The 12570-nt window shown below is 43.0% G+C and overlaps 1 protein-coding gene across 1 annotated transcript; it reads left to right on the top strand.

Moving 5' to 3' along the window:
• The first annotated feature begins 2996 nt into the window (after window positions 1-2996).
• Window positions 2997-10519, top strand: LOC107125958 (HRAS-like suppressor 3). Its single transcript, XM_015429443.1, has 5 exons — window positions 2997-3046; window positions 4501-4654; window positions 5020-5258; window positions 8961-9046; window positions 10407-10519. The coding sequence occupies exons 1-5, from the start codon at window positions 3020-3022 to the stop codon at window positions 10462-10464; spliced, it is 564 nt and encodes a 187-aa protein (XP_015284929.1). The 5' UTR covers window positions 2997-3019; the 3' UTR covers window positions 10465-10519.
• Window positions 10520-12570: the final 2051 nt, after the last annotated feature.

Here is a 12570-nt window from a genome sequence, read left to right as displayed (position 1 = left end):
AAGTGGTTAAGACGCTGAACTGCAGGCTGTGGAAGGTCAGTAGTTCAGCAGTTCAAGACCCAAGTTGCTGCATGACGGAGTGAGCTCCCATCTCTAGTTCCAGCTCCTGCCAACCTAGCAGTTCGAAAGCAAGAAATTGCAAGTAGATAAATAGGTACCACTTTGGTGGGAAGTTAACAGCGTTCCGAGCGCCTTGGTGTTTAGTCATGCCGGCCACATGACCACGGAAACGTCTTCAGACAGCGCTGGCTCTTCGGCTTTGAAACGGAGATGAGCACTGCAACCCTAGAGTCGGATTCGACTGGCTTTCGAGCAAGGGAACCTTTATCTTTACTTTGCATGCAGATTACAGTCATTCTAGACTGATATATGATTGTGCCTTAGAATCAGCCATGTACCTGATTAAGGGAGGCAACACCTGACTTAACCCTGAACAGAGTCTATGATTTGGGGTGATAAGAGGGTGTTGTCAGACTGTTTGGGAACAACGACCATGCTGCAGTCAATGTATATCTAAGTGGAAAGTTACCCAGGAAAACCAGTATGGTCACATTTAATTTCAAAAGAAGGGCATGTGAAACTTCCTTATCCAGTCAGACTCCTGGCCTGTCATCTGCTCAAACCAGCAGCAGCTCTCCAGGGTGTGAAGCAGAGGCCTTTCACATCACATGCTACCTGATGCTTTTAAATTGGAGATGCAGCAGGGGATTGAACTGAGGTCCAAAGCAGATGTTCTATCACTGAGCCAAAGCCTTTCACTTTAGAGACTATATGCTGACCTAGGAACTTATCTGCAAGGAAGTTAAAAATGAAAGCAGAGTCAAATATTTTCAGGACACCTATGAATGACATAAAACCTGTGTAACAGAAATTATTTGGCTATGGAGGTTTTGCTCTAGTTTGCTCCAAAATGGAGGGGGGTGGTTCTTTTATTTTGAACATCCCTACGATATTTCTCTGAATCATCCACTATCCAGGTTTTTCCCTGCTTTCCTCTAATCTTTCCCAAACCTGGTTTGATAAGCTCTTTTACAAAAGATTAGAGTCTTAAGTGTGTTTGCATGGTGTGAATGTAAAGGTGCACTTTTTTACAGGTCCTGCCCACATCAGTGCCATTTTCCTTGCCTCAAGCCCCCACAGCTTTCACCCCTATCCTCGTTCCACCTGAGGACTTTTTCAGACTTAAAAAGAACTACCGTATTTTTCGGACCATAAGACGCACCTGACCATAAGACGCACCTAGTTTTTAGAGGAGGAAAACAGGGGGGAAAATATTCTGAACCCTGGGGCTCAGTATTCGGTCCATAAGACGCACACACTTTTCCCCTCACTTTTTTTGGAAGAAAAAGTGCGTCTTATGGTCCAAAAAATATGGTAATTGCTATAGCAATACAGCAGTTGCCTTTCTTGAGGCCCCAAAGCCTTCTGGTGGCTGGAGAGGGGGGCTGGATCAAGACTCTTTGTATTCACAGCAGCAATGAGAGCTCAATGGAGAAGAGCCACCATGTGGAAGCAACCAAGACTTAGGTAACTTTATACCACAGATTGGGAAAAATACAATCAAATCCAAGAGGATGCCTGCACAGTTAAGGAAAAAAACCAAAGAGGCTATATAAGCTCCCTTTACAAAGCTGGTGATTATGTTAAAAAGGATCCAAGAATGTACAAGCTTGTCAGACCAGGGAAAGGTTATAAGTAACAAAGTAACACCATGTACAATATTTACTGCTTACTGATTATTAGAATTTACTATCATATAACATATGAAATTCCAACAATTCCACAATAATTCAAAGGTATAAGTCGCCAATTGTTCACAAATATAGTTTCACAAGGAACAATAAATGGTTAGCACCTATTTCAAAGCCTGTAAAAGTAGCCAAAAGGTTTTGGTTTTTTTTGGAGTTGCTCCCAATATTAAACTGGGGACAGTGTAGTCCAATTACAATGGAGATGCCATCAATGACCAACAAGTGTCCAGGTTTTCTGCATGTTTCAGTAGCCTTCTTCCAGGTCGTCAGTTATCAATGGAACCAATGCTCAAGAGTAATTAATTTGATAAGCAGCACAAAACACTGTCTGTTCTCTCATTTGGCAAAGAGTTCTCCAGGGAAAGGGACACATGAATAAAGTTAAGCTTATTCAACATTTTCTTTATCCTTTTTGGTAACTTTGGGGTTATTTTCCCTATTTTTCTGGAACATGGTCACCAATGAGCTTCACTGCTAAGCAGGGATATGACCCACTATACTACACTGTCTCACAGTTACTAAACATACAGATAGGCTTACCAAGTCCCCCCGGGGGGCAGGGAAAACCCCGCCCCAGAGGCCCGTTCCCTGCCGCCGCATCGGGCGCTGGGGGGAATTCCACCCCGACGTGCACGTCACCAGGAGGTGACACGACCATGTGGGGCACGCTGGGGACGGGGTCACGGTCATCCGAGGGAAAACTCTATGGTTTCCCCTCAGATGGTCGTGGCCCCGCCCCCAGCGTGCCTCGCGTGGTCACGTCACTTCCTGGTGACGTGGATGTGGCGCGCGCTCCGAGCCAAGGTAGGACTTGGCAACCCTACATACAGAAGAAAAAAAATTGCCAAGAAAAACTCAGCATGGCTTCTGTTTACAAACCCTCTATCATTCTTGAGAAGGTAAAAATACTTAAACTGTGGTAATCTGATTAGAGACATATCTTGGACATCCAAAAACCTCTTGACAAAGTCAAGTGGTTAGAGTGACAAACTTGGGAGATCCAGATTTGAACCCCCACTCTACCACAGAACCTCATCTGGGCCAGTCAGACCCACTCAGACTACTTTACCTCATGTGATTGTTGTGGAGATATAATGGAGATCTGCATACAGAAACCGGAGCTCCTTGGATGAATGATGGGATTTAAAAAAGCAAGATTATTTTTAACATTTCAGATTCTTTCCCTCATTGTTATTAACAGTAAAGAATGAAAGAAACCTGAAGTAACAGCAGAGAAGACTGGAGATCCACAAAGAAGAAAAGCAGAGATGGCCAACTTTTTCAAGAAAATCGGGGTAAATTTATATATCAACTGATAGGACTCATTTGTCAGGGCAGACCACATACACCTAATATCCCAGAGTTGATTATATGACCTTTCTAGCTGCTGACACTACACGGCAAGCCACATTTGAAACTGAGAAGACTTTCCAAAGCAATTTGAGGCAGGCCACACGTGGGATGTTATCTAAAGGAACAGTAAAAAAAAAAAAAAAATCTCACTAGACATGCCCAAGTCTTTGGAGTGATTTCAAAGAAACAATCAACAGGTTTATCTGCAGGGGTAAATACTGTATAACAAGTTTGCCTGCCCATTTAGATTGGCATTTAGCACCAGCAGACTTTGCCAGCCAAATATGGTCATGCAGGAGTCACATACAACTGGTGTTGGAGCTGCGGTCGTTTGTCCGGACGCCATTTTGTCCTCGGGTTGACGCAGCCCTTGCAAAGTTCCGCTCGCTTTTTTGTTAGGAAAATAGGATTTTATTTTGATAAGCAGCACAAAACACTGTCTGTTCTTTCATTTGGCAAAGAGTTCTCCAGGGACTCTTTAGTTTCCACCAATCGATTTTTCATTCCATTCGATCTTCCCATAGTTTGTAAGCCAGTACTGCTAATGGTTGTTTAATATTTCGGCGGGATTTGGAGGGGTCTCTCAGAGTACACTCAATTGACATTCGCCATTAACCTAGCCGACGCCCCCCCCCCCTTCACATTCAACTGGTGAGCTGTTACAGAGCAGTATGGGATGGAGAGGATGCAATTGCCCAGGGCACTAGTGGTTGAAGCCACATGAATTTCATTCCATACATCTTATAATATGATAAAATACTGACATATTTGTTTACTTGAATTTTTAAAAATTAAGTTAAATGCTTCCTTTAGCTTACAAAAAAATATGCAGCGATGGAAATCAGAAGCAGAGAGAAGATCCTTCTAATGTTTTCCAGCTATGTAGCTGCCAAATAAATGAAAGTTGTGCTCCTGAACACCACCTTTGTATTTATGTAGCAAAGAGGAAAACTGAGATTTTTATCACACCAGTATTTCATTTGTAAACGGAGCTGCGGTGGCTCAAGTGGTTAAGACGCTGAACTGCAGGCTGTGGAAGGTCGGTAGTTCAGCAGTTTGAAACCCGGGTGCCGCAAGACGGGGTGAGCTCCTGTCTCTAGTTCCAGCTCCTGCCAACCTAGCAGTTTGAAAGCAAGAAATTGCAAGTAGATAAATAGGGACCACTTCGGTGGGAAGGTAACAGCGCTCCGTGCGCCTTGTTGTTTAGTCATGCCGGCCACATGACCACGGAACCGTCTTCGGACAGCGCTGGCTCTTCGGCTTTGAAACGGAGATGAGCACCGCAACCCTAGAGTCGGATTCGACTGGCTTTCGAGCAAGGGAACCTTTTTTATTTCATTTGTATGGATTATATCCCGTCCACTTATCTAACTGTATCATTCATGTTTGAATGCAGGATGGTTTTCAGGGTATAACAAAGGATATCGATAATGTACTTTGGAACAAAGACAAACCAATGCCTGGGGACATGATGCAGTTTCAGATGCCAGGATTCCAGCACTGGGGTATCTATGTGGGAGATGGAAATGTAGTCCATTTTTCATGGCCAGGTAATAAGAGGACAACGGTATATGTATGTCTTTGTTTGCGAAAGATAAAATAATACATACACATGTAGAATCATGAGGGACTCTATACAGGTCATACAGTGTTCTACAATTCCTACATTAATTGAAACCTTAATAGTTGCTTAATTATTTTTTTTTGCTCTGAACAGTGTCACAAATTATAGATGACACCAGAGTCTCTTTGTAACATATAAGCCAGAGAAATTACTACGTTTCAAGGTGACATTATGTTGTCACAGAACAGTTTAAAAAAGCTGGCTCAGACTGACATTTTTGCATGCGTCAGTAACTCTGATGTTTATGTATCATGTACAACAGAATCCTTTTCTCACCACTTGTATTTTCAGCTGTCAGCCACTTTCCATTAAAATATGCAGTTCGAAAAGAAAAAGTGAAGGATATCAAAGGTGTCCTGGCTTCTGCTGTATACAATAAGTATGACCAAGACTATGTACCATTGCCTCAGCGATGTGTGATAAAAAGAGCAGAACACATGGTGGACAAGGTCATGAGATATAATCTGGCCAAAGCTAACTGCGAACACTTTGCCACAATGATGAGGTACAACATTCCTATATCAGGGCAGGTAAGTTGATTTTTCACATTTGATTCACAATGTTGAGACAAGGCCCTAGAATATATTTCTGCAACCAGGGGGTTTACCCCAGCATTGCAAGTGACTCTTATTGACAGCACTGCTAAAAGCTGACCATCTCATGGGATAAGCTTGGACAGTGAGAAGTCTTTCAAGAGTAAGTGAGCCACAGAAAAGGACACACTGACAAGCATGAAGGCATGGGTTTAAGTCAAAAAGGCATCCAAGAAACCTTTAAACACTTATAGGCATATAAAAACTCTTCTTGGGAAGTTTTAACTGCAGCTGCCCCCCAAGCGTATATACAACATTCCATCTCATTAATTGATAACTGCGAATATGATTGCCTTACACTTTGGCGGCATGGGCAGAGGAGTGAGAGAAAACAATCTCCATGCTGTCAAGGGAGGAGAGTTAATGGGACCAAGTCTAAATTTCAAAGAACTTTGCACAATCATTTAATAAATAGCCCTTAATGTTTACCAAATGTAGGAAATGCATAAGGCAGATCCCATGGAGGTCTGCCACTAATTCAGAAGCCACTGGGAGAGGTCATCAGGTGGTTTGGGCTGTCATGTCACCAATATGTTGGTGATACCCAGCTCTGCCTTCCTTTTCCATAGCATTTTGAGGATGCTGTTGGTGTGCTTGAATCTGTGCTTAGAGTCAGTAATGGGCTGGATGAGACTGAACCATCTAAAGCTTAATCCTGACAAGACAGAGGTTCATGTAGTAGAAAGGTAGACCAGGAACTTCAGCTCTGTCTTAAAGTTCCCTTAAAACTCCCCTTGAAAAGCCAGGTTTGCAGCTTGGGAGTGCTGCCTGACACAGCAGTTCCTTTAGAACGGTGGTAGGCAAACTGCGGCTCGGGAGCCACATGCGGCTCTTTGGCCCCTTGAGTGTGGCTCTTCCGCCGTAGGCGCTGACGGCCTATTCCCTCCATTGTTCTCTATGGTGGGAAAAAAGTAACGTTTTTTCCCACCATAGAGAACAATGGAGGGGATGGGGCAACCTGTTTGGGGGCCCATAGAATTGGACCCCCTGGTTCAATGTTCCTGAAACATGGCGGGTATCTTGGGGAGAGGCTCCAGCAGCTACCCTGCAATTCTGGAGCCTCTCCCTCAAACCCCCTCCCCTCCAGCTCCCAGAATATACCCCATGTTTTTGCCCTTGACTTCAATGGCCCATAGGATATAATGGGGCCGAACTGCGGGAAGCCCCAGCAGCCCTCAGGCCGGAGCACCTGGAACAGTCTTGGGAGGCGGATTGGCAAAAAGCAAAACCAAAAGCGCAGGAACTCGAGAAAACTCCAGGAATGGAGCCGGTTTCTCTTCCACACCCCAAAATGCGACCCACCAACCCTGAGCTTGCTTTTTCTCATTTGCAAGTCTGGCCTCCGCACTCCTTTAACGAGGCAGCCCTGAAGCTTGGGGCGGCGGGAGCTTCTTTGCACGCAGCTTGTGCGGCTGGCTGAGTGCCTCTTCTGCTTGCCCACCTCTCACCTCTGCACCTCATCTTCTGCCAGGCATGGAGGAGCCCAGCTCGCCCAGGCTTCTTGCCTCCTGCTGCCTTGGCCCTCTGGTGCACGGGTGAGTCCCCAAAGTTTGACTCTTCCTCTACAAGTCTCTGGCGCTGGAGGTATTCGCCTCCTTCCCTCCTGCCTGCTATGGCTGCAAAATTGTGAGAGATTTCTTAACATAGTGTCCCTGCCAGGGAAGCTGGGGACCCTGCCCATGAGTCTCCATTTCATCCTCACAACAACCTTGTGGGGTAGGTTAGGTAGAGAAGGGGAGATTTGGCCCGGGGTCACTCAGCCAGCAGAGTGAGAATACAAACCTGGGTCTCCCCTCATCAATCTGCAACTCTGACCATTGTGCAGTGCTGCCTCTACTGATCTGTAATGTTCCAGAGGTGGTGTAATGTAATACTCAGTTTCTCAAACGAGTGTATGCCTGTCTGTTGGTCCACTTAGGAGTCTTGATCCTGGTTGTGTGGTGGGCTAGTTGTGGCAACTGGTATGGAAGCTCAGTATTTCTGTATAAAGTTGTTGGGGCTTTATTGCAATGTGCTTCCAAAGATTTAGTGTGGATGGATGCCCCTTTAAAACAACCCACCCATATTTACTTGGAGGTGTCCTGCACGACTCTCCAAGACTACTTGTCCATTGTGGTGTTTCAGTGCTCCCTCCAAGCTGTGGAGCCCTGTGAGCAAAGATTCTACTTCGTGAGCTCCTGGCATGAAAGCTGTGAGCGAGCGATTTGGCTACTACTGCATAAATGAGTTTGCTCTTGAGCCATCCTTCCTGAGCTAAGACAAAAATGTGTGAGCCGGAGGCTAAAAAACTGTGAGCTAGCCCACACTAACTCAGCTTAGAGGGAACTTTGAGTGGCCACTTTTTGTCGACTCTGCTTTCGGTGTTGCGTGCTTGAAACAGCTGAGCTGGGTAGGAAGGATGACTGTTGCGGGCCTCTGAAAACTGCCCCCCCACCCAATTAACTTGTGAAAGCCACTGCCACAGGATGTGGGTGGGAGGTTTAGGGGGGGGGAACCCATAGAGATGAAATATATTGTGAACTTAATCAAGCTTGCATTCAGAGACACTGAACCTCTTAATATGAAATGCTGTTGAGAGAATGGGGGAGGGCAAACAGCTCTTTGAGCTTCCAGAGGCCTCTGGAAGGCTGCAGTTGGGAACAGAATGCTAGCTGCTAGCTAAGAACCTTGAATCTGGTCCAGTGAGGCCATACATATTGATGCTCTCTAGTGTGTGCCTAAAATTAAAAACAACAACATACAAACCTGACTTACCTGAACTTTCCAAGGAGATGCAAGGCCATTGTTCACATTAGTGTTTGTCATGAGTTATTTTGTCATGATTTAATTTTATGGATACTTTGGACATATAGAGAGGATGAACGAAAGGAGACGAAACAAGTACCGGTATACAAGACGAGTGTGGATGGGAGAGCTGGAAGGGGTCGACTTCAGCGAATGTACCTCAATCAGATTGAGGACATTTTTAGCAAAGGCCAGTTTAGGAGTACCCTAATTAAGTTAATAACAATGTACTTACCTATATTTTATTTATTTTATATAGTTTTAAGTTTTAAAAATTTGGCTCTCAAAATAAAATTCAATCGTCGTACCGTTGATATTTGGCTCTCTTTACTAATGAGTTTGCCCACCACTGCCTTAGAAAATCAGGGTACTGCTGTGGCTTAGACTGGAACAGCACCACACGGGACTGCAATGTTAACAGGGAGTAAGTCACTTTGAACTCACTAGGCATAACTTGTACCTAAACATTAATAGCCTGGGACTAGGACTGGATAAGATGGAAGCAGGGAAATCCTACTTCAGCCTAGGTCCTGCTTCAGCCACAGGCAAGCCACTTTACTTTTAAGTCCCATCTGCAATATGGGAAAACTACATGATGAAGAATAATTGTGAGGTAAAGCACAAATTCATTGTTTCCCCAACTCTAATGTTTCTTTGTATATGTATCAAGGTTCTTCCATGCCTGGCAACACTGTGGAAGTTTGCAGATTCCAACTTTTTGGCAAGGTCTAGGAGACTGGAGACAAAATAAGTGGAAAGTGTTCTTGAAGGACAGTTGTGCTTCAACAAAGCTTGCATAAACCAATGTCTGAATGAATGTATTGAGCTGCTTTAATTCCCCCCCCCCCTTTAAAGGCAGAGAGATTTAATTTTGATGTGGATCCAGATTTTGTGGAAGAGCTCAGAGGATGGCTGGCTGAGATCGATGACCAGAAATATTGGTAAGTACAGGTTGGTGTTCAGATACAGACGCCACTGGCTTTAGGAACAGCTGTCCCAGCTGTCACTGAAATGTTGGAACATTTGAACATGGTGATGCTGGAGAGAATGTGCAAAACCTACCCTCCAAGAACACTGTCTTCCACAGAGAGGTAGCCCTAGGGCAGTTCTGGCTGCAGGTTTCACAAACATTCCATATACAAGGACACAGATGAGGAAGAAAAAGCAATGGCTTCTTCTGCAAGTGGCATATCACTACTGACATCCAGTGTTTCCTATGAAACACTGGATTGGGCCCACCAAAGATACAGCACTAGGCCAAAGAAAGAGGTCTCCAATCTGGTAGAGGTCTCCAGATTTATATCAAACGATGCTAGATTTGCATTAATGCAGGCTCATGACTCTAGTCTTATCACTGTTTACTCAAAAAGCTCACAGTGCAGCATGACACCTATTCTTACAGGAAAAGTTTATGACCATTGAAAGGGACAAGCCAGTTTAATTCTCAAAACTGGCGAAACTGTGTCTGGGATACTCTCTTTCAGGCAGTCAGAATCACACAATTAAAGGGTTCTTCATACCAAAGCAACATCTATGCAGAAAATGAAGTGACAAAAAGGGTTCTGGTCTAGCCTGATATGCTAGTTTATTATCAGGAGGGAATTTATTGTATGAGATAGTCATGCACACTCCTTTCTCCTGTCTGACCCAGATTAGCAGTTTTGTATACACTAAGCCTGGGCCATGACTGTCAACTGCAAATCTGGTTGCTTTAGCCCACAAACCTGTTTCATACTTTGGGGAAGGGCTGCGGCTCAGTGGTAGAGCATCTGCTTAGTGTGCAGAAGGTCTCAGGTTCAATCCCCAGCATCTCCAGTTAAAAAGATCAGGTAGTAGGTGACGTGAAAGGCCTCTACCTAAGACTCTGGAGAGCCAGTGCCAGTTTGAGTAGACAGTCCGGATCTTGATGGACAAGGGTCTGATTCAGTTTAAGGCAGCTTCATGTATTCATATGTTAGTCTGAAAACTCATTAGTAATGTAGGGTATTTAACGTTAGACCTTTTTTGCTGTTAAAGCAAAGATCCACCTAGTGTGCAGTAATGGTTACAAAGCGATTTCCCATTAAGAAAAGGGCAAACCATTTAATGTCATTTATAGCTATAATTGTTTGCTAGTGAAATGGGGTGGTCATAAAGCCAGCAAACTACAGCCATGAAAAACCCTGCTCCTCACTCAATTGAGCAAAGTTACATATGCACTAGACAAGGCCAATCAATAAAAGTTAGGCAGGCCATATATTAGATTCTATGCACATTAGATACAATGCACAGTAATCATTTTCATTTTCTGTTTCTTAATAGCACCTCATCTCCAAACAAAAGCAGCACATATGAGATGAATCCAATGCTAGAGCAGTAGAGAATCAAAGGATATTCTCCGCATGTTCTTCAATCAGCCTGTTTATATGCTCAAGAATGCTCAACTTTCCTTCACATGAGAAGCAACAGAACTAAACCATGCACAGAGATTAGACAGCAAAACAGCAGACCCTGAATCAGTACAGATACTGTTGGAATTGCAAGTTGCTTACACTTCAGCTATTACAGAGTTAAATGTTGTTTGTTAGGAAACAGGATGTTACGTTACATAATGTATTCAACGGCGGGAAAGTTTGTGGGAGTTGTTTATCCTAATGAAGTGACCTGTAACCTTTGTATTGGTCAACTAACATCTTGTTTGTAGAAATGCTTTGATCTAGCATTAATGTATTCACAAGTTTATGGCCCTTTGTGTGAACCAAAGCGGTAGTTCTCTTCTAGAAGCCAAGACAGATAGAAAGATGTAGATAGCTGTTAGCATATATTACTGAGAGTAAGTGCAAGTATGTAACCTTTTATTTTATTTCTTTTATCCAAAGTACCATACCCATGTTGTATTTTGTTTTTATAGTAAAGATATTTTTCTTTTACTAAGTGTGGCTCTTGTGTTTGCAATACGACCATCGACCCTGAATCAAAGAATCCCAACAAAGTTGTAGCAGAGGGCGGTTTATTTGCAACACAGAAAGAACCCCATTGTTTTCTTGACCTGAATTAGAAAGGGCAGAGAGAATCCTTTTTGAAGTTAGAAGCTTTTGGCCACGAGATTTTTGTTTACCGGACTTGCAATGACACCTCCCGTTCCCCGCTCATGCCGGAGACAAATCTACAAAGTCAACAGAGTGCTAACTAATCCCTGCATTTACCGAAGCTGAGACGCTGAAAGGAAAAGCAACTCTCCAGTGCAGCCTTTCAAACTGAGAATGTCAAGAGGTGAGGAATCAGCCTCTGCTTCAAGAGCAATGCCTGTGAATAACAATGGAAATACTACAGTTCGTGGTGCACCAAACTTTCAAATCCCTACCTTAACTGCCCACAATTATAGATGGTGGTCAACTGAGATAAAAAATAGCTTTGACAGTACATGATATTGAAGATGTTTTAAATAAAGATGTTCCTGATCAGCAGCCACAAAAAGGGGAATTTCTGAAAAGAGATGCAGTTGCAAAAGGCTTAATTATGAGTTATGTTAATGCAATGGAATGCCAGTTGCTAGTGGATTGTGAGACAGCTAAAGACATGTGGGAATGGCTCAAAGGTCATTATGGGCAAAAGGATGATTCACAAGCATTATTCCTTAGACAAAGCATGCACAGTATCAAAATGCATGAAGGTGAATCAGTTGCTAAACACTTGGATAAAATTCTGAAAATTGTTTCTGATAGAAGAGCTTCAGGAGACACACTCCCTGACAAAGAGATCATTGTTTCTATCTTCAATAGTCTACCTGAGAATTTCAAAAATCAAATTGCTGTATTACAAGCACAGAAAGACCTGTTGATTTTACTGTAAATTATCTGAAACGAGAAGGAACTAGAAGGGATCTTTTTGAGACAACAAATGTCAGTTCTGAGAGTACAATCTGACAGAAAGGAAATAATATGCCATTCAAACGCAAATCTTAAGAACCATTGGCTTGTGGACTCTGGAAGTTATAGCCATGTGTGTAATAAAAGAGAATGCTTTATTGAGTTTGATGAACACAAATGTCCCAGCCTGCAACAGTTTAATGGTCAAGAATTAAATGTTCAAGCATAATCAATGCTTCCTTTCAAGTTTGTGGCATTTTTCCTCCTTGTTCGATTTCGTGTAACACCTCCTTATATGGTATTACTATTTGGTCTTCAAATTTATGATACACTTCTATTGGAATACTATCCGGGCCTGGGGTTTTATTGGTTTTTTGCTTTCGAATTGCCTCTACTATCTCCATTTGTGAAATAGGTTTATTCAGTATAACTTTTTGTTTTTCATCAAATTTCTTCCTATTCCATTTTGCTAAGTAATCTTTTGTTCCTTCGGGATTTAAATATTCTTGATGATATAAATTCTTGTAGTATTTTTCTATTATTTCATTGAGTTCTGCAGCGTTGTGTTTTTCCATTTGTTTCTCATCTCTGAGTGCTGTAATTACTCTTTTGGTCTT

This window comes from Gekko japonicus, unplaced genomic scaffold (genome assembly GCF_001447785.1).
Source record: "Gekko japonicus isolate JY-2015 unplaced genomic scaffold, Gekko_japonicus_V1.1 scaffold169, whole genome shotgun sequence".
Classification (NCBI taxonomy): Eukaryota; Metazoa; Chordata; class Lepidosauria; order Squamata; family Gekkonidae; genus Gekko; species Gekko japonicus.
The sequence above is the reverse complement of the archived record's forward strand: the minus strand, read 5'-3'. Positions and strand labels throughout refer to the sequence as shown.

What these genes read in the sequence shown, in the direction of transcription:
- LOC107125958 (XM_015429443.1), top strand. Translation starts at nt 3,020, where the DNA reads ATGGCCAACTTTTTCAAGAAAATCGGG. An exon ending in ACTTTTTCAAGAAAATCGGG is followed by an intron (nt 3,047 to 4,500) that starts GTAAATTTATAT and finishes GTTTGAATGCAG; the next exon opens with GATGGTTTTCAGGGTATAAC. An exon ending in ACATTCCTATATCAGGGCAG is followed by an intron (nt 5,259 to 8,960) that starts GTAAGTTGATTT and finishes CCCCCTTTAAAG; the next exon opens with GCAGAGAGATTTAATTTTGA.